This window comes from Pundamilia nyererei, unplaced genomic scaffold, assembly GCF_000239375.1.
Source record: "Pundamilia nyererei isolate P.nyererei 1_Seehausen unplaced genomic scaffold, PunNye1.0 scaffold00109, whole genome shotgun sequence".
NCBI classification, from domain to species: Eukaryota; Metazoa; Chordata; class Actinopteri; order Cichliformes; family Cichlidae; genus Pundamilia; species Pundamilia nyererei.
The window spans coordinates 241,363-263,218 of NW_005187510.1; the positions used below are offsets into that span (position 1 = coordinate 241,363).

At 39.0% G+C, this 21,856-nt stretch overlaps 1 protein-coding gene across 7 annotated transcripts in view; it reads left to right on the top strand.

The window, feature by feature from the left end:
• Nucleotides 1-21,856, top strand: part of LOC102198456 (protein spire homolog 1-like) — a 37,148-nt gene that overhangs the window by 6,201 nt on the left and 9,091 nt on the right. For 5 of the 7 annotated variants that reach the window (XM_005741252.1, XM_005741256.1, XM_005741255.1 and 2 more), the window contains exons 3-8: nucleotides 8,404-8,637; nucleotides 11,038-11,163; nucleotides 16,848-16,919; nucleotides 17,155-17,319; nucleotides 18,331-18,417; nucleotides 18,962-19,091. In XM_005741252.1, the coding sequence (XP_005741309.1) occupies nucleotides 8,404-8,637; nucleotides 11,038-11,163; nucleotides 16,848-16,919; nucleotides 17,155-17,319; nucleotides 18,331-18,417; nucleotides 18,962-19,091 (814 nt within the window). Of the gene's footprint in view, nucleotides 1-8,403; nucleotides 8,638-11,037; nucleotides 11,164-16,847; nucleotides 16,920-17,154; nucleotides 17,320-18,330; nucleotides 18,418-18,961; nucleotides 19,092-19,709; nucleotides 19,752-21,856 lie in introns of all 7 variants that reach the window. The other 2 variants (XM_005741254.1, XM_005741257.1) reach the window with 1 other exon arrangement.

Sequence of the window (21,856 nt, forward strand, 5' to 3'; positions counted from 1 at the left end):
TGAATTATGAACCAAGCGAACAGTTATCATCAGCTCTGATGTGGAGGAAAAACTGAACATTCCTCTAAATTAACCTTCAAGCAAAAGGAAACTGTAATATTTCTTTAAACTTTAAAGTAAACTTTGTAGTATTTCTGTAAGGTATTACTCGACAAATGTACCATTACATAAATCTAGGTTTATTACAATGAAATAAAGAAACAAAAGCTAAAATAGCTTGATTTTTAGTCGCTATAGGTAAAGCTTGTGTAGCCTCACTGCTGCCTCACAAACTCCTGTAATTTTCCAAACTCTGGGGTCTGTGTACAGTTTTTTGTTCTAAATCTGCAGCCATTAATCCAAAGCCAGGGGTTATTTTCTCAGGAACTGAAAATCTCCTGAAGATCGACAGGACATTTTACAGAACTGTTTTCACAGGCTGAGCAAGACTTACCGTGATGAATCTTCCAAAGCTGATATGTAAACTGACCGTTTGAAACACAGAGCGGCTGTAGCAGTTATTCTGTTTTGGTTACTTTTACAGTTCATGCCAACAGCAGTTTGACTGTCAAATATGCACACATGATAAATACCTACAAACAAATGCATGTATATATATCATTCCCACTACACTTAATGTACATGTAAAAAAAAATCTCTGTGACATGTCTTCTAGTGTATCATACTATGTGAAGTCAAATTTGTACACAGTAAAAATTACTATTATATAGTATTTTATTGATTCTGCATTTTTAGCAGTTTGGGGTTTTTATTACTTTATTTTTCTTACTTACTTTTTTATTTTATTATTTTCTAATTTATCACTAATTCTCTTTTCCTTTCCTTTCCTTGTGCTGCTGTAATAAATTGAATATGGGATTAATAAAGTCTGTATCTACTGTGTGTCTGTCTATTCTACCAACCTATTTCCTCTTTCAGCTGCAGAGTTCCCAGCTGGCTACTCTGATTGACTAGTTAAAATGTCACCCAGCAAGGCCTCCTCCTTTGATGAGCGCTCTGGGAGAATGTTCACCCTTAATTAAATGTCTTTGTAAAACTGACAGTGTGCACTCTCACTGCACTATTATCAGCTGCTCTTAATGATCATGATAATAGCTTCTGGAAATGTCTTACAGTACGGAGGGGTTGGCGTCTCTGCTATTTATTTTTAGGAACTGTTTTGTCACTGCAGTTACCACACTTTTTCTTCCCAGTTTATTAGAGATAGCGCGCAGTAGTTTTCAAGGCGTTGAGGACTTGGATTGCTGTGTAATAGAGCTGCAATAACAGATGGACTGTCAGCAAATAACCCAAGCACATACACATGCAGTCCGCTGTAGAAGCAGTGAATGGGAAACTGTATAGACAAATCCCCGCTAAGCAGCTTTGCACCACAAATGAGTTCTCACAATGCAGTGTGTGGCAGAATGGATCAGAAAGCTACTGCAAGTTGGTGGAGCTGCTTGATGCTTGACAGGACTGAAGGCGTTCTGCTATAGCATGCAGTGTCCAATTAGCCCAGAGCTAGCTGAACAAGAGCATATGTGTGATGGGCATTATCGGCACATGGCTTCAAACAGCAGGAACTCTTGCAAATGATCTGGCTGTGAATGTCAGATGATTTGCTTCTCTTCATAGCCAGTGAACTGGATTCACCGACACGGCATAAGGCAGCCTAACGCTGTTTGCCTGATAATCAGAATAGATGAGTTCACTGAAAATGGATCATTTTTTGTTTTGGAGTTGCAGATATTTTGACATATGATGATTATGTGCGCCAGCTTTAGCAAAAAGGCTGTTGTTGACCCCTCAGTAGAGCATCCTAGTCCTGTGACTCTGTGTAACCTCAGGCATTTGTGGATTATGCTTCATCACATTCCCCTCTGCCAAAGTTTAACCGTGCATACCTTGTGCTCTTTCAAGTCCTGAGCTTTAATGCCATGAAAGGGATTAGAGTTTAACATCACATCCAGTGTTTAATGTAAACAGAAAATTCAGTCAGATGTTATGTGTCTTTTCTCTGCGAGTTTAATGTTCATTTGCATTTACTCTCCCATTAAGGCTTGTGCTGCCATGAAAGAAGAGAAACAGACAGCATAAAAGTAGAGGCAAACTACTAAGGGGGAAAGAATGTTGTGTGGTTCAAAGGTTTTCTCTGTTCTATATGTGAACTCACTGGGTTCTACATCTCCAAGAAAACCAAGGTAATTGTTCCCAGTCATATGATAGTCAGAGCCCAGAGCAGCGTGGCCAGGAAACTGGATAAAAATTATGCCTAAGAGGAAAAAGCCTATGCTTCGACATATGACGTTTTGTCATCTGCACTATTTCTTATTACCCAACTTTTATGTAATCATGTGAATTTCACTGAATTCACTTGTTTTAAAATAGGTTTGATGTAGAGAACTGCACTGACATATATTATTATTATTATGTTGGTCAGTATCAGAAGCAAAAAAAAGTTCAGATTTCTGTTGTCAGACTTTGCAGGTGTGGCAGACATGCTGCTGTGGTACAGCTTGGACATGCCACCTACAAACTAACAGTTTTAGTTTTCATCTGATTTCAGCCATGCCAATATATAATGTGTTTTACACATTATATATTTTGTGTTACTTTTTTGAAGTAATCTAGTTTGTTACTTAATTACTCACTGGAGAAAGTAATTTGTTACACTTTGCATCACGTTACTTTTGTGTTTGAATTACCTGAAACAAATTGTTAGTTAACAATATAAACCTTAAACTTCAGTTCCACATGCCAACACAAATCCTTATCCTGATGAGGACACATATATGATCTTTTGCTTTTAAATTTCTGTAATACGTAGATAAAGGTGAAAACAAGCCCAAGGAGACTGAAGTGATCGCCACTGCCACTGCTTTTGTTACCTGCTGAATTTGAGTGATGGCTGCTGCTTAAGTGTCTTACTCAGCTTAATAACAAGCTAGCTTTTTAAAAATCTATTTGCTAAGTGTGCAAATAACTGAAGAATGAATGAATGTAGTACAGTAGTTACATTAGTCTGTTACTGAAAAATGTAAGGTGACCCAACACCGGTCTTGGAAGACCCGCAAGTGGTCTGAAAAGAAATAGAGGGATGTAACATCATTCAGTGAACCACTCATATTAAAACTGAAATACTCGATGACTATTGAAAAGGTTGCCATGGTCTGGCATGTTGATTTCCCTCGTATAAGGAAGTATTACTATTTGGTTTCCCTCTGACCTTTTAAAACTAATATTAATAAAATAGATTAGACACATATTTTTCTTTCTGACAGCAGAAAGGATATTCCACTCATCCCCGACTCTATATCACTAGCATGTCACTGGCATGTTGATGTTAGCAAGTTGCTCAAAATGTAGCCATTAAGAAAGGCGTTGTTGGCATCAAAATCATGATAAGTATATTTTTTTCCAAAGAACGAGTAAAACATGTAAGCTTTAACATTTGATGTGCTATCTTAAAGCTTTTTAGGTTCCCAGTTCCCTAACTTAGAAGGAAAACAGGACACTACAGCACAAAGCACCTGTTATCTTTGCATTTTGTGCTGTTCAGCAATTGTAATAATTCAGCAGCCAATAATAAAGGTAAACTCCTAAGAAAAAGACCCAAAATAAAGACACTCTCTTTTCCCCAACTTAAATATACAGTCTTCACTTGTGAAGTAGAAGTTGGTGCACATTGTGCATAGCATAACTTTATGAGGGAGTGATTAATGAGAGAAATGTTCGATTAGAAAATGAAATAGTGGACCCTATAGGAGATATGCCAGTAGGATGGGTAGAAGCCTCAGCTGAGGCTGTAGCTAATGTGAGCTAGCCCTGAGATCAGCTGGTGTGACTGTGACTTCCTGGCCTGGAACTAATGCTATACTTGATTTCAGTCATGACGATTATAACCAAAAGGAGACTGTTGTCTTTATTTGCAGTTATTTATTATTGAATGGTTTAGGTCTTTTTTGAAATGTTGTTGCTATTTCGCACTCATATGTGGGCCCTATGTTTGAAACCCTTGCCCTAAGAACACCATACCAGGCAAACCCACGATGGCTTTGTAAAATAAAATGACACCAGGTGGACTGTCACTGATCCTAAATTCCACCTGTCGTTGTCAAAAAGGTATATGAAATAAGCTTTTATGGTATAATTCCTAACACAATATTCTGAAAACACTAAAATCGACCGCAGTGCTAGTAATTCGTTTTTAAAAATAAAGGATTCCCAGTTCTTGTTTCCTGTTTACTGCCACAGACATGACCTAATTTCTCTGCTCCCTCTAATTAAGACATGTAAGTATTTAAAATCCCCACATTGTTCCTACAATCCTCCAAATTTCAAAGGCTATGGCCCTTTGCTGAGTGCTTTTGCATATTAGAGAGCAGAGCTCGCACATTTCAGCCGTTGTTCAATTTGTAAAGCTGGAACTGGTGTTTGGCCACCCAAAGCCAAATATCTCAAGCTAGTGTGAGTCACTGTCTCTTACAGCTGGTATTCATTGCCACATTCATAGGCATTGTTACCGCCAGCCTCCTCTCCATCTGTGGTCCTTCCTAGCCTTCCTCAGTCAGACACTGTTGTCTTGAGTTTGTTTTTACCTGAACTGGTTATTCACACATACATGTCTAACTAAATTTGCTACATATTAATAAAATGGATTGAATTGTGTGTATCCGGTTGTTCAGTCTGACGTCACTAGCCGTGTCTGGGTCTAAACTCCGCTGCAGGTCCACATATCAAACGATCACTATGGCATTACTGAGAGTTGAAAAACTGTCTAAAGTCTTTCATCTTTAATAAAATGATCAGCGTTCTGCTCTACCAGGTGTAACAATTGAGTTTAACATCCAGGCATCCATGAAAACGGAATTTATGACATTTAACGGAGTTAGAAGTTAGCAGGGAGTTAGCTCACTAGCTTCTATCTAAATACAATATAGCATGTCCTGACTGCGGGGTTTTGGAAACAAATTAAAACGTACAGCTCTGCTATCACTTCCAGCATAAATGAAGACAGAAAACTAAACAGCAGTGACGTTTGTAGGGTTACTGAAGTTGGGCTAGCTGGTATATAATGATGTGCTAGGTGACCGCTAGCGACACAGCTATGTTAGCATAATATAAACAAGCTAACTTTTTTTCCACTCGATAAAAGTTACCGTGAGTGTTCTCGGTGGTCAGAAACAAATGTAATCGCATGGCAGGATGCTGTAAAAGGACCAAACTTCAGCCAGGAGAACAACTGAGATAATCCATCCACAATACGAGGTTAGTCATTCATATACTGCTGCATAGGCTGGGCTGTAGTTACATCCTAAGGTTTTAAAGACTGAGCTTAAATAAATGATTAGTGGTAATAAAAGCCGAGGGAGGTCAACAGGGATCACTGACTGTTTTAGGAACTTTTTGAGATCAAATAGAAGAAAATACATAACATTAAACATGTTAACAACACAAAAGCCATATTAAACGCAGACTACTTTAGACCCGGAAGTAGGATTCGTCGCGTCATCACTGAACAACCGGATAGATATATGGTGCTGAAAATATTAATTGGCTAAGTGGACTGTTAGTTAACTTTATTTTATCTCCAGATAGGAGATGTATGTTAACAAAAAGGAGTCATATTTCTAACAGAGACACAGATCATAGAAATGTAAGCAACTTTAACAAGTTAAGCTGTGATATACTGGACTCCAGACTGCAGGAACCTTTATGTTAAAACAGTGAAGAAGTGGCAGCAGAAACCTGGTCATATTCACAGACATACATCAATAATGTACTTAATTAGGACAGAGGCTAAATGTTTCATGATCCATGTAAATATAAGGGTCTGTGCTCACATCATATCCTGCTAGATGTTTGGTGCTTGTATCTGAGGTCAGGTTCTATACAAAGCTGTAGTATTACTCCCCCTGCTTCCTCCTTTCCATCTCATCATTCCGCTTGGTCGCCCGAAAGCCTGGGAACCATTCAGGGAGACTTTAAAGTAGAATGGAGACATGTTTGCTTTAGCCTCACAGTCACAGGGACAGCTCAGGTTTATCCATTAGTCGCAATTTGTAGTTTATTATTTGTCAAGAACGTATTAGTCTCCTTTACCTTAAATGATGAGCTCATTTTGAAAGTTTTGTTTTTCAAGTTGCAATTCAAGGAAAAGTTCGAGAGAAATAACATAAATTTACAAACATATTATTTTTAATAAAGAGACGCTAGGATTGTAAAATACTGGAATATCTGTTTGCTCTGTAATGCCAATTTTATGCCAAGGATTATTTAGATTATTTGTCATAATTCTCTGTAACCAAACTTCATTGCCTGGTTTTCTTACAGGCTATAAAGATGAGCCTTTTGTTCTTTAGATGAGCACCATTCTGGTCCTGATGCTGGTTTAAACTAAACACCCACTCCAGCAAAATACAGAATAATATATCTCAATGTGAGTCCCTCGATGCTCTTAATCTTTGCTGTGAAGAAAAAAGTGTGATTGAATCCGCTGTAGTCCGTCTTGTTCCATTTAATCTCATTTTGCAGATCAAATGCTGTTTCAGACCTTGACTGAATACTTTAAGGCGTGGCTTTTTATGATGGAGGAGGAGGAGATAAGAAACAGGAGCCTAAAAATCCACAAACTGAACACGTACTGTTAAAACATTATTGAGTAAAACATACTGTGGGGTGAACTATGCATTGATAATTGGTTAAATCGGGGTGTGGGGTGTGTTCATCCTGGGTTGAATATGTCTCATCTGTCAGTGGGTGTGGGCCCAGGTGGAGCTGAGACAAAGAGGTCGCATTCATTTCCCCCTGAGAAAACTCAGCCATTACCCACTGATGGGGGGGGGGATGTCTCATATGACTCCTCCTTCCATGAGCAATCATTGATTTGCCCTTGATCTTCATGTCTACACACACACACACTTGATCCTTGTGCCTGACCTTTCTACTGCCCCCTTTGACCTCTCAACATATCATTTCCTGTTTTTTTAATCAGTTTTTTTCCTCTTTTCCTGTCTCCTGATATTTGACCTCCCCTTATTCCCTCTGATTTCATCCCATGTCTTTCTTACTGTCTTTTCTCTCAGTGTTTTGCTTTGGTTTTTGCCTCTCTCAGTCTTGTCTAAGTGCTCAGGGCTGCAGAATAATCCTCTCTGTGATTTCTCACTCTTTTATCTTGGCTTTGGCAATGTCTGCTTTATCCACCATGACTCCCCAATTCCAGGAAAACTCAAGCGCACCATCTCCTGACCTACATGAATCAGCCTGAGAAAAAGAAAATAATATATGATTTTTTTAAAGTAATTTTCTGTGATTTTTTAAGCTTTTGCTGCTGTTGCCACTGTTGGTCTGACAAAAGCTATCCACCTAGTAAGAATTTTTTGTTTAATTTTGTTTAAACACTCTAATGTTTATCCTTTTTGTCAAGTGTGTATTATTGTTGAATGAGGTAAGGTCACAACAGGCTGATTCTTGCTAAACCTGTTAAATATTAATGTGTGTTTATTGCTTGTGTTTACAACCCAAACATGTGATGAAGCCACAGAAAGTAGTATAGTGTCCTAAAAGTGTTTTGATTGGTTTGCATACAGCTGCATAAAGGTTATTGCTCTCTCATTCACAGAAACGTTCATGTAAATGACCAGCTGAAACTGCTCGAATCATTAATTTTACACTAATATACAATTATTGTACATAAAAGGTGTGACTCTTTATGAAAAAAGACAATTTATTGTTCCTGCTGACGTGGAGTATTTTACAGTCATTTCCAGCCAATAGAGATGGCTGTTTAAAGGAGATGAAGCCACTTTATGCTACACACACAAGACATGGTAAGAGGCAAGCAAGCAGCTAGTTACAGTCTTAGTGACTGATCATATATCATCTGCCTGACAAACATGAGGATACTGCAGGTTAAAATGGGAGGAGCTTAAAAAGTAGCCACACCCTAAATAAAGCCTGCTTTACTGTGTCTTTTTCTTTACATGGGACCAGACTGGGACCTGACTGTATGCATATGATATTGATTGTGCATATGATCTTCATGAGGGAGTGTTTGTGTGGTGACAGAGGAAGCTGTCTCTGCAAAGAGCCGTGCAGTCAACACATCACACGTGTTCCGCTCAGGCCTGATACACTAGAGGGGATCATGTTGAATAACAAAGGGACAAATCTATATTTGTTTTTATTATGTGACAAATAGTTAACAGTTATAAAGAGTAAATGTATAATAAGGAGTATCATTTTTATTATGATCTTTATTATCAGATACAACATATTTATAGATTAATTTTATTTTAAATGATCGAGGCATGTTAGATGTACAAATGTTACATTTTATTTATTAATGAAAACAGATGATTCTAATAAACATATAGACATGAGTTAGTAATAGCATATAAACTAGTTGTTTTTGTCTTGCAGGTGATCGAGTCTCTGGGGATCATGATTTACAAGGCTCTGGACTACGGGCTGAAGGAGAATGAGGAAAGGGAGCTGAGTCCTCCTCTAGAGCAGCTCATTGATCTCATGACTAACATGGCTGAGGCTGAGAGGGAAGCATGCCTTGACGAAGGCTACGAGGCCACAGAGGAAGAGGACGAGGTGGAGGACTCTGATAACGTCTCTGGCATTCGTGGCTACAGAGATATTTTCAATGTAAGCAGCTGGTGGACGCTAATATGTATGTTCAGCCACTGATGGCTGGTGGTTAAAAAGGATACTGCCAAGAGATAAAGTAATTTTAGTTAATAAGTGTTAAGTATGTAAAAGTAATCCCCTCAAAAGCAGAGGCTTCCAGCTGCTCTGCATACTGATATACTAACAGTTTCTCTGAGCTGATATCTACTCCTCAAAGGTCATCTCTGCAAGGCACCAAACGGCTAAGAAACACAGGCACACAAGCACTATGTACAGACGTTGGCCAATTAAGAGAAAGCTGTCTTAAAGTGGGCTGATACTGTAAAAGACATGAGCTAAAACAGCTTTTTTAAATAGTGGACAAAGTGGTCACCCATGAAAACATTAATCCTATAGGGCAGAATGGAGGTGCAGTAGTTAGTGCTGGGTAAGAGCTAGAGGGTCCACCAATCAGCTGTTATTGTTATTGTATCTTTATTTCACACATACACAGTAAAAAACGACATATACAAGTACACATACTTGCATTTACATCTAAAAATATGAATATATATGTAAATACACACACGTATGTGCTCAGACAAAACAAAAAATGACTAAATGACTAAATGACTCGGGTAAATTTTTTGCATGCATGCTTGTTGTTTTTGTCTGCTTCCACTTGTCTTTGCACTAGGATGATGTCGGCGTAAATGTGCAGTCATATTCGTTGTGTTCCCACTAGTGTAAAATAGTAACGCACATTTTCTTGTTAGTAACTGTAACGGCGTTGTAACGATAGGAATATTAATTAATTAGATTACTCGTTACTGAAAAAAGTAACGCCGTTATTCCCATCACTGTCAGTCACATATAAAATATTTTTTGATCAAGGATTCCTGCAACAGCTGGGAGAAAACAGAACTTAATGATTCCAGTAATGGAAGACGTAGGCGATGTAATTCCCACTTAGAGCAGGTAATCACTCGTTTGCAAGTGAAAATCCATAATTCCAAATCTAAGGAAAGTGAAATAAAATAGTAATCTCTCCAAACAGACATGAGTGGTGTAAGTGTTTGGAACTATACACACTTATAAAACATTTTCTCTACTATGTGTGAAGCTAAAACAGTTCTCCAGTTCTTGAGGAAAACATCATCTACCAAGGTATTCGAGGAACAGATGCAAACAAAGAGGGCAAGTGTTTAGGAAAAATTAAACTATTAAATATTCAACACATTAAACTCAGCAGTGAAAGCAGAGCTCAGAACCACAGTGCACTCGGGCTGCCAGGCTCATCTTTGCTGGGAGGCATGCATCTCTGTTGTCCAATGGAGCAGAGTCACTGTGTCAGTCCTCGCATGCCTGTGCACTGTTTACGTAATAACTATGTATCCAGTCACACACACAAGTGCACACATGCACACCAACACTGCTCTCCAAGGAGATGCATGGGAGCGGTGTGGCAGTCTGGCCTGTGGCTTTCTAGCTGTCAGTTTGAATTGTTTTCCCCCTGAGACCATTCACCCCCTGTGCTCCTTGGTTTACCTTTTGTCCTACTGTACTAACCCCCGATGACACTATTTTAGATTAGAGCCATATTTATCCACTCAATGGAGCTGTTTTGATTTTGTATTTAAAAAATATGAATTTTATGTACACTTAACTGAACCCATTATTTTCTGTTACTCCCACACTTATTGGCAGGTTAAAGTTTCTAAAATGAGACAGTTGTCTGGTGTTTTCCATGTTTAGTGAAATTTTTGCAGTCTGGACAAACGGATGCCAAGAGCATGCAGAGCGGTGGCCAAAGGTACCTTCTGTTCCTCTGAGAGAAACAAGGGCGTATTTTGTCATCGCTGTGTGTGTGTGTTTGTGGAGCAGCAGTGTGGCTGACCTCAGGCAGAGCTGTCTTGTGAATTGTGTTCATCAGTCAATAACAGCTGTTTACAAGTGTCTTTTGGTTGGTATTTTGCTTTTATATAATGCCACTGAGATCCATTAGCTAAGTGCTAGCTTGATACGACTATCTATACTTCATTTAAAGCCTAAACGCGTGCTGTTGTTGTAGCCGTGAAACCAGCAATCAAAATAGTCAGATTAATTATTGTCATTGTCATGCCAGCTTTTGTTAGATTGCTATACTTTAAATTATCTGATCTAATACAATGCTTTGCAAAATAATAGCTTGTTATTGTCTTAGCACAAAATCAATCAATTAATAAAGTCCTAAATGACCTGAAAACCTGATCAGGCTGTCAAATAAACAAACAACTCACAAAGAAAATCTTGAAACTTAATGAAGTGAATGTAAGAGCGTGAAATTTAGAAATGAATTGTGTGTCACCGAAAATGTATTGTTGATTGTTGTTTTTGATTTTCTTTCAGTGCAGCTGTGTGAAGTGTGAACTGAAAATCCTTTTGCTTCCTCTGTTTTAGCTGTGCACAGCTCATCTACCCAGTGTGTCAGATGCGCCCAGTCATTACCAGGCAGTGTGCCGAGCCCTGTACACAGAAACCAGAGAGCTGCGCACTTTCTTGGAGAAGATCAAGAGTGCCAAAGAGGTAGGGTCCTATGATAAAACTGATAAAAATCTGCCTAATATTGTGTGAGTCCTTTTGCTGTCAAAACAGCCCTGACCCATCGAGTTTTGCTGTGGTATCTTCACCAAGATGTTAGCAACAGATTCTTTAACTCCTGCAAGTTGCAAGGTGGGACTTGTTTGTCCAGCACATCCCACACATGCTCAATTGGATTGAGATTTTGGAATTTGAAGGCCAAGATTTCAAATATCTCAACATCTCAAACGTGTGGTTGTGTTCCTCAAACCATTTCTGAACCATTACTGCTTTGTGTTACACATTATCCTGCTGAGAGAGGCCACAGCCATAAGGGAGTATTGTTTCCATTAAACAGTGTACATGGTCTGTAACGATGCTTAGGTAGGTGGTACGTGTAAAAGTACCATCCACATGGACCCAGAAGAAACACTGCCCAAAGCATCACACTGCCTCTGCCAGCTTCCTTTCTTCCCATTGGTGCCAGGTGTTCCTCAGGTTAGCCACAGCCATGCACCCGGCCAGCCATGTGATGCAAAGGAAAACGTGATTCATCAGACCAAACCACCTTCTTTGATTGCTCCGTGGTCCAGTTCTGATGCTCTCGCGCCTATTGTTGATGCTTTTGCTGGTGTACAGAGGTCAGCATGGGCACCCTGGCTGTTCTGCAGCTATGTAGCCTCATCTGTTACAGCCTAATTTGATGATGGACTGGCTCACAGATTTCTTCACGCTCAGAAGCTAGCTGTCTGCCTAAGATGACTGATGTCATGACAAATTGTGCTGTGTCCAAATTAAACAAGAATTTCCATCAGCCAAAAGTCAGAAAGGCAATAAAAGACAAAACGGAGGAAAATCTGCATAACTTAAATTTTTAATGATGGATAATAACGTTATGACTCACAGCTAATTATTTAGCTGACCACTTGGCTAGCCCTGAGAACAACTAACTAACTATTGACAGAGAAGACAATTTTTATGTAACAACCATAAATCTTATCTTAAGTATCAAAGATTCTTATAAACCACCTGAATGGTTTTTAGTTATATCACCATCACTAGGCTGGACTGTAGCTTACAATACACATGAATGTGACTCACAAAGACATGAAGACAGTATGTGTGTGAAAGCCCTGTTTACTGTGTGACAGCGCAGAAGGCAGTCAGCTGATGCAGAAAGGCATCCGTGGGAATGGCTGGGGAAAGAGCGAATGAATTAATATACATGCGTGCTCAACCTACATTACTCATACTGTGATATAACCACAAATGATTCTGACTCACAGCTTTAAAAATGAAGATTTTATTGTCTTCATTTTATGGGCCGCTCATTAATTCTAATATACATGAATACATGGAATAGAATGAGAACAGAAATAAAACTACTGATTTCCTTATACAAGAACAAGCTATGAGGTTACAAAGTAGCAACACATTTATGGTGACGGTGATGATTAAGAGCAAAACACTTGCAGTAGCAATTTTGATATAAACTGGTAAGGCAAGGGTGCTGTGTGCGGGTGACATGCCATGTACTGACACCCTCCCAGCTGACAGGTTGAAGTGAGCCACCATGAAAAAAATAGTGACATGTTTGTCGTGCATGTCAGACATAGATGACTAAATCTGCAGACATGCTGACTCTCAGTCTTCCAAGAGCGCTGAGTTCAGGTTCTCATAGCTAGCCTTCAGCCTGGCATGATCATGAAAACAGTCCTATTGTAGTGGCTGGATGGTTTGCACCATAATATTTTAACAAGTTGTTCTCATACCACCAAAGATTAATTCTCTCCACAGCATTTTATTGGTGTAATGCCTGTTGTAGGCAGGGATCCTGGCAGGTGATTTCTAATAATGTTCCCTAGAGATCGATGATTAGCAGGTTTGCACAGACACAATGCAGATCTTTCTAAATCTTTCTAAAGAAAAGTCTTTGAGAGCAAATGTAATGCCAGTTGACAACGTGATTCTTTTACCAAAGATGTCTTATTGACTCATTTTTTTATTTCAAGTCATGTCTCGTTGCTCTGTTTTTATTTTATTTTTCTACCCAACCATTAAGATCACAGGCAGGAGTCATTGTGGACTTTGTTTTCCTTGGGAGCATTTTGGAGCTCAGCTGTGGGTTGGAACAGTTTCCTTAAGGAGCTGTGTGCATGTGTTTGTACGTCTCACCTCAGGGTTCCTTCCTGCTATGCACTACTGCTGCTGCCCTTTCACTGCGTGTAATGCAGCTGAATGAATACAGGGGAGGATTAGGTCAGTTACGCAACTCTGAGGAAAGGAGAGTTTTATTGCAGAGTGGAACAGGCTAAGACAGAAACTTAAATTTGAGGAAAGTTGGGGGTTGCAGTAATTGTAAACTGAAGTTGTTACCATCGCTGTGTTTGTCATTTGTTAAAACTCAATAGCATACAGACGTATTTCTTGTAGTCAGTTTTTTTTACGTGCCAAAAGAACTAGAGTCCATTGTATAGCTTTGCGATGGTTCTTGTACCACATAAAATGTTGTACCATTTATACAGAACTCATGTGTGGAACCTATAATGCTAATGCTAATGAATGAGCTTTCCATCAGCCTCAGCTCTACTTTTTGTTTTGTGCTAATTAACAAGTTTAGTAATGCTAACACATATTTAAAATAGTTAAAACTATGAATAATATACCTGTTAAACATCACCTTAGCATTGTCATTGTGACCACCTATGCCATTCTTCTCATGCAATGTCAAAAGACCTTAGCATGCTAAAGTGCTAAAGCAAGATGGTAAACATAACATGCTAAACATCAAAATGTCACCACAAATAAATTAAAAAAGTTAACATGGTAAACAGATTTTATTAACAGTTATTTACCATAAGTAAGATTAACAATTCCAGTAGCAGTTATATTTTCAAACCCCATATATATGTGAGAGGCACTAGCAAGTGAAAATCTGCGAGCCACTTCAAGGTACACTCCTGTCTAATACCCATTATACTGTTTTTTGCTAAGACATTCCTTACTAGCAGTGTTGCCAACTTAGCAACTTTGTCGCTATATTTAGCGAGTTTTCAGACCCCCTTAGCGACTTTTTTTTCCTAAAAAGCGACTAGCGACAAATCTGGCGACTTCTTCTGGTGTTATTGGAGCCTTATTTATGACTTTTTGACATGAAAACGCGTATCGCTCTTACTCTCAATAAGCAGCGGGTGCTGCCATGGGCACCTTGCCCATGCCAAAGCGCTCACAGGTGGAGGATAGTCCTCCCCCAGCTGCTATCAGGGCAGGAGACGTTCAAACCTATGCATCCAAACTGCAAATGAATCGCGCAGGAACGAACAGTAAAAGAACTGACTGTAATGCGGTCAGTTCTTTTACTGTTGAGTTGTTTTGTGGACCACAAGGTTTTAAAATACTTATAAACACACACACACACACACACACACACAAAGTAACTCCACCAGAGTGCCTATTTCGGGTCACTTTTGCCGGTCCAAGCCCGGATAAAGGAGCAGGGTTGGAATTGTGACATTAAAAAACAATAATTACTAAAAGATATAAATTATAAATGGATTTAAGACGTTTTTTACTGACTTTATCTCTCTTTCACGATGTTATTTCTCTCTCCAACGGCGTAGGTTGCAATTACATTAGCATGACCAATTATGCAAATTAAGCGATGATGTCATTTAGTGACTTCTAGCGACTGTTAGGACAGCCAATAGCGATTTTCCTTACTGAGGAGTTGGCAACACTGCTTACTAGTGTCCTTTGAGGCAAGAAAAATAGAATAGGATAGCCAACTGTGCAGGAATACAATCTAGGCTATTCAGCAAATGCAACAGAGGAAGTCAATAAGGGGCAGATTTAATAATGTGTTGCATTAAAAAAAAATACTATCAGTACTTACAAAGAGAGCACAGTGACAAGTTTGCATGTAAAAGCTGGGAACTCACAGATTTTTGTGCTGAAGCTGTTGCAAATGTTTTTTCAGGATTTTCTTTCTTAAGGCAAAAATGATGGATACATTTGCAATATGCACTTTACTGTTTATTGCTCAAACTTTTAGCACCAAAACAAAAGCATGTCTTATTTTGTTTGTGCTTGATGGTGAAATTAACTGTGATTAAGTAAAAATTATGTTATTTTAGCTATTTTGGCCCGTTAAAGAAATTTGGCCCTAAGAATTAATAGTAAGCTGATATAAGAAGCAGCAGCATAAAATGAGCGGCATCTGCCATTTCCCCTAATAACATATAGATTCATCCCTATTTAATCTAAACACATCAATCAGCGTTTAGTCCGTGTACAGACTCGTATACCTGCTACCTAACTGCAGACTCTCAGTAATTATTCTGTAAAGAACCAAATGTGCCTAAATTCCTTTCAAACCCATTGTCCTGTTTGTGTGTTTTGGTGTTCTTTGTTAAACACATTTCAGAAAAGTCCATCTTCATCCAACCACTGCTACCAGACATCGCTGCCAAATAAAGCCCCTTTATCTTTCCACAGAGATGCCTCCTGCTGCTGAACAGCAACTGAATTAGTGGTGATTCACAGACAACTTGTGCTCCTATTTGCTCAGGGTTGCGTGCTTCTTGTCAGCTGTTAAGAGAGAAAATGAATGAATAATATCAACAGAAGGCAGAATTACTAAGGTTTTACATGCAGTTGGCAAATGCCCTGAATATTTAATTTTGTGGCCCCTTTAGCAGCAAAAAGGTTTCGTTCACATTGTGGATTACTTTTCATGATTTAATTAATGCAGAACACGTGGAAGAAGCTGCTCAAGTGGAATGGAAAATATGTTGCTTTGATCTGATCTGGAGTTTTGCTGTCCATCCAAATGAGATAATGGTGTTTTACAGCAGTTGAACTAAGCTGTTGTTATGCTCTTCACTGGCTAGATTATCAGTTATTTATTTTGATGGGCTATCATAAAGCATCAGGGACCATCTTGTTATCTTTTGACTGGAGTACTGTACGCACTGTAGACATATTGACTTGTGATGCACCAAAAAGCCTGTTGCGAATGATATTATGTAAGCAGTCAGTCAACACAGCTGTGCCCCCGTAGGATGATGGTGAATTCTAATTTCCCCTGTGACCTGAGGTTTTAACTCGGCAGTCAGCTGGGCAAACTCCCGTGATTGTCTTACCAAACTTTCCCCTCTGGTGACATGATCAGGGCAGCATCACTGCAAAGATTAACCAGAGGAAACACATTTTCAGTCTGTCTACTGCTTTTTACAAGCTTGTTATGGTCTCATCCTGTTAATATAAAAGTTAAAGGGGAGCATTAAAGGGGATTTGCTTCCATACTTCATACTTCTTGTCATAATGTCTCAAATTATTAAATTATTACATTATAATGTCTTAAATTATTATTATTTTCCAATAATAATAATAATAATAAAGATATGCATTAAGCTTACAGTTCTTACAGCTTGAGTTTCTGTGAAACTTTCCAGTAAGAAAACTATGATTTTACAGAGGATCTTTAAAAGTCTGGAACTAATAGTGAGTGTTTGAAGCCAGAGACTAACATCAGGAGCTGCATAACAGGCAGCATGAGAGAAATAAAGATTTGTGTAGCTGTGAATTCAAAGCTATTTGAGTGAAGCCACTTAACAGCTTACATATGGGATCATGTCTTGTTATTTACCAAAACAGCACTTTTTATATTTGATCTTGTTCTTTTTCACCAGAACCTCCGTAAGATGGAGGAGTCATCAGAGGAGCCTGGCCGAGACCTGAACGAGTTACAGAATGCTGACTGGGTATGCAATGTTCAACCTTTGACTGTAGCCTCAAATGTTCACGTGAAGATATCTCCATGAATTCATATATCACGGTAAACACACAGTAATCAAAGAACTTCTCAGGAACCATGCTGAGACTGATATGGCCACGGCACGTGATGATGGCGCCCTGTTTCCCTGTTCTGTGTGCAAGCAGAGGCTAGCCTCTCTTTTCTACACTGGGTTCCTCTTTCACTAGTTCTTCTCCTCTCAGGCTCGATTCTGGGTTCAGGTGATGAGGGACCTGCGTGAAGGAGTCAAGCTGAAGAAGGTGCAGGAGCGTCAGTACAACCCTCTGCCTATTGAGTACCAGCTCACTCCCTATGAGATGCTCATGGATGACATCAGGTCCAAACGCTACAAACTACGTAAAGTCATGGTCAGTGTCAAAACACGTGTTGCAGCTTTGAAAATATTACTCGAATGCTGCACTCAGTGCTGCACTGTTGTTTTGATCCAGCAGGGAAACGCTTGCTTCATGAAAATCATAAGGTTGCATTGATTATTATTGGATACTGTATAACTGTGACTTTCACTAATGTGATGAAATGATGACTGCATACACTCAGAAAATGCTATGTTACATTTAATGGCATCTAGTCAATGGAAATTTCACTTGATTGTTTTAGATTCTTTTTATACCAAACATATTTTCCTTAATGATTTAAATAAACCTTTGATTTTATATATTTCAGCTGCATTTTACTCAAACATGGCTTCATGTTTACGAGGGCAAATAATCACTTTTTTAGTATACTGTTGAGTTTTGTTTTTAGTCTTTTAAGGCTTCAGTGTGATACCTGAAGTTGTTGTGTAAGTCCACATCTAGAAAACACACCACCACAGTTCAAATCATTTAATGAAATGCTCCAGAAAACGGTACCATAACGGGTTGCTTTGGTGTAAACTTGCATATGCATGACTTTACTCTTCCATTTGGCATTATTCATAGCAAAACTGAAAACTTTAAATAATATTTTGTAACTATTGTGATCGCTGATTAAAGTCTTTCTATTTAGCAGTGAGGAGTTGCTGCTTTTATATTAGAACCATTATTGAATATTACTAGTTTTTTGACTGTCAGATGACCCAAGCATGATTTAACGTCTTGGGCTCTGAGAACAACGCTGGAAAATTTGACAGCCTTGATGATAATTAAAAATAATCATCAATCTCAGCCTTATGTATGTGGTCTTGGGTTTGGTTGTCTTGCAACAGAAAATTTAAAAATGTCCATATATACTTTTTTTGATATTGTGTTTTTTTATTATTTGAGTTTGGATTATTTAATTTTTCCATCCATCATGTTCTCCATCTAGTAAATGACCTCCTGAAAGAAGCAGCGTTTGTCCGAGCTAATATAAGCAGACCAATTGTTCCTTTGCTTCAGGTCAATGGAGACATCCCACCAAGATTAAAGAAAAGTGCTCATGAAGTCATCCTGGAGTTCATCAGGTCCAGACCCCCTCTCAATCCTGTGAGTACTAACAAATCTGATTGATTTAAACATTAAAACTGAGATTAAACCCATAATCCCTCTACACATTTGCAAATTAGTAAACACTCTGAAAAAATAAGGATTTTTAACAAAGACATTTCCTGCTTCTAACCTGGTGTTATTTGTGGGAAACACTGTGACTCTCATGTCAGGAGATGGTTTATAGGTTGATTTGCTGTTGCTAAAGCCAAAATCATCCCGATGATTAGACTTGACTATTTCCACTACATGTGATCGACTGTAAATTCAGACTCTGTAAAGCACACGGGTGTTCACGTCTCACTGCAGCCTGAATTTGGAGAAATAATGGATTCTGTGCTGATATCAATCTTGCAGCAGGATTAGCAGGCTGCTTTTTCAGCAGTGCTCTCATCTCTCAGCAATCAGGTGAACAATCAGTCAAAGTAGACCCGAAGAGGCGAAGAGAAGCAGGCCTGTGGGCTACAGCCCTGTACATTTGTGTCAGTGTTGGTATGCTCCCTTTTTCACTCTGTGCCACCCATCATCAACCCACACTACTTAGGTGTCAGCTCGGAAGCTGAAGCCACAGACTCAGCCTCCTCCCACGCTGCACGAGCGGATCCTGGAGGAGATCAAAGCAGAGCGGAAACTTCGCCCGGTCTCTCCTGACGAGGTCCGCAGAGGAAGGCTGGGTAAGGAGGTGTCCCACTTCATTGTCCCTGCTCTTGGTATCTTTTAGTCCCGTTGGTGCACACTCACGTGCACACTCCCATACACATGCAACCATACTTCGCTCTAAAATTTTAAGACGTTTTAAGCTGAAGTATGGATCTGATGCCTGCACCTCAGAATCACATAAGAAGTGTGCACTAGCTTCATTACTTTGAGCTGTTTCTGTTCTTTTATATGTTCCTACTTTGTGCCTATGCTCTGTGCTATTGTAGCTGCTGCTGCCTAACCGTTCATATTTGTGTTGCAACTAATGCCTATTATTGTTTTGTGGCTTATATTGTTTGCAACAGAGTATAAGTCGTATGCCACAATAATGCTAAGTGTCTGCAACTTCTATTAACACACTGAACCCAGTACTGTGTTGTCTGCAATGTCTCCCCATTGGCTGACTTATTCAAAAATCCTCTTATTGCTCGTCATGAAAGCAATGAAACCTTTGGGATCTGAAATAAGACAATAAGCATGCCATTTCAATTCTTTTCTCACTAAATACCAACTTCTTGTATGTACAGTAGTAAGTCTTGACTTGATGTGCCTCTATCACAAACAATAACTGTCCATGACGTTTCTCGTTGCAGTAATTCGGCCACTTAGCATGTCTTTCAGTTTTGACGCGTCAGGTAAAGTCTCCCTCGCTGCTTACCTGGCTTTTCATCACTTTCTGTTCCCCGCTTTGTTGTGGCTGCTCATCTGTTCTGTCCGCACGAACAAACACACAGACACAGATACACACTTTTAATGCATCAATCTGCATATTGTACACACATTTCATGTTGTGCTTCATCGTTTGGTGATTGCCTCCTTTGGAGGTGAAAAATGGACCCGTGGGACACTGGGCAGTAGGAGGATGCTGATGAGAGCGAGGTGACATGAGTGGCATGCTGAACTACATCCACAGGCCATGCTTTAAACTTGTTAACCTTAAAACCAGGAAAATCAAATGAACGTTCAGACCAATTTTTTGCACGTTGAAACCTGAGGCAAAGCTTGAACATGAAAATCTCGAAAACCTTTAAAGATAAAAACCTCCTGAACCTGTCTGAGTATTGGCTAGTTAAAATACGAGGAAAACAAACAATCTGTCCTGTAAAGTCTCATATTTTAGCACACACTGATCTCAATGTGATCTCAAATATTTAAAAAAAAGGTCTTCATGTTCAAACTTTGCCTTAGATTTCAATGTGCAAAACAAAAGAAAATTCAAAAAATAATAGAAAATATATGAACAGATCATTTAAAAGAAATCTTGAAAAGTATTTGATGTGACTTTATCCTACAGACCAGCAAAAAATGAGCTTATGTTCAAAACTCACTGCCTTTCATTTGTCATAAAAGGAATCTTTACTTTGTGTAATACATGTCTTCGATTGGAAGAGATTACATCGCCTCACAGCCAGACTGAGATATTTAAAGTGTTTAGAGGTGCTGTTTTGTTTTTTTTTTGCATGTAGCGTTCTGAAGGAAGGATGGTAAAATTACATCACTGCTTTCTATACAAACAACATCTTCTTCTTTTTTTAAAAAAAATACTGTTGGCTGTTAAAATGATTGCAGCCTTGAGGAAACAGTTTATTCTAGTCAGTCTTCATGAAATTCTTGTACCTCCTGAAAAATATTCCTGCTGTTGCTTCTTGGGAAAAGTGTCACCTTTTCCAAGCACTTAGTCTCTTAAAGGTTCCTCTATAATGTGAAACTTCAGTAGAAGTGAGCTGCCAGCTATCTAATCAAGGGTTGGCAAGGAACAGCCAAAAGCATACGTGACACCGTCAACGTCTCCAAGAATCTATACAAAAGAGTCTTTCGTGTGCAGCAGTGACTTTGCAGAATCGAGCCAGTGCGCAGGTGGACCGGTGCACAGCCTCATGCTCTGCACAGCATAGTAAAATATATAGTCTAAGATGACGAGCTACAGGCTACCAGCAGTGGAACATGCTCAACACTGTCTCCAAATTTGGAGATAGTGTTGTGATTGCGATGAGGGAACAGTGCTCAGGTGGCCAATTTAGAATAATCCTGTGCTCCACTTTCTCTCCTACTGAAGCCAGTGTCTCTCAAAACAGCTCCCTCATTTGTGTTGTCCATTGACCTGTGTAAAACCTTCCCTGTATAATCACTCATTCCCATATGATGTGACCATATTGATAACTCTGTACTTTGTGGGGATTTTACATTCCCGCTGACAAATTAATGAGTATGGCTAAGGGGAAATAGATTTCATGAGATTAAATGCTGCGATCACAAGTCTCAGTGAGGTATCATGTCGCTGCGCGCAGCGTTGGGCCTTCGTGATAGCTTATTGTTTTAAAGGCAACGTGAGCAGGCGGTGCTGCTTGGTTCTAATTAAATTGTCATTAAAATGTGACATTAAGTATTTTGTTGTAGTTGTGCATTAGTTGAGAAGGTTGATGCCACTCTCTCTGTGCTTCTGTTTAATGCTAGAGTCAGCAGGTGATTAGATTAGCAACAAGGGTGTGACTTGGGTAATTTGATTGGCCCCCTGGGGTCCCCTACAAAAAATTGAAAGGAAAATGTCAACTTAATCGATCCGTAATGGGAGTGATGTTTCAAATTACATAACGCTAGAATAAAAAACGTAAGACAAACGTTATATTATACATAAATACATATTTAGGTCTAAAAACACTTAATAACAAAATTGTATAACATTACCCTAATTTTTGCTTTAATATCATAGTAATAGTAGTATCATAGTAATACACTGTTT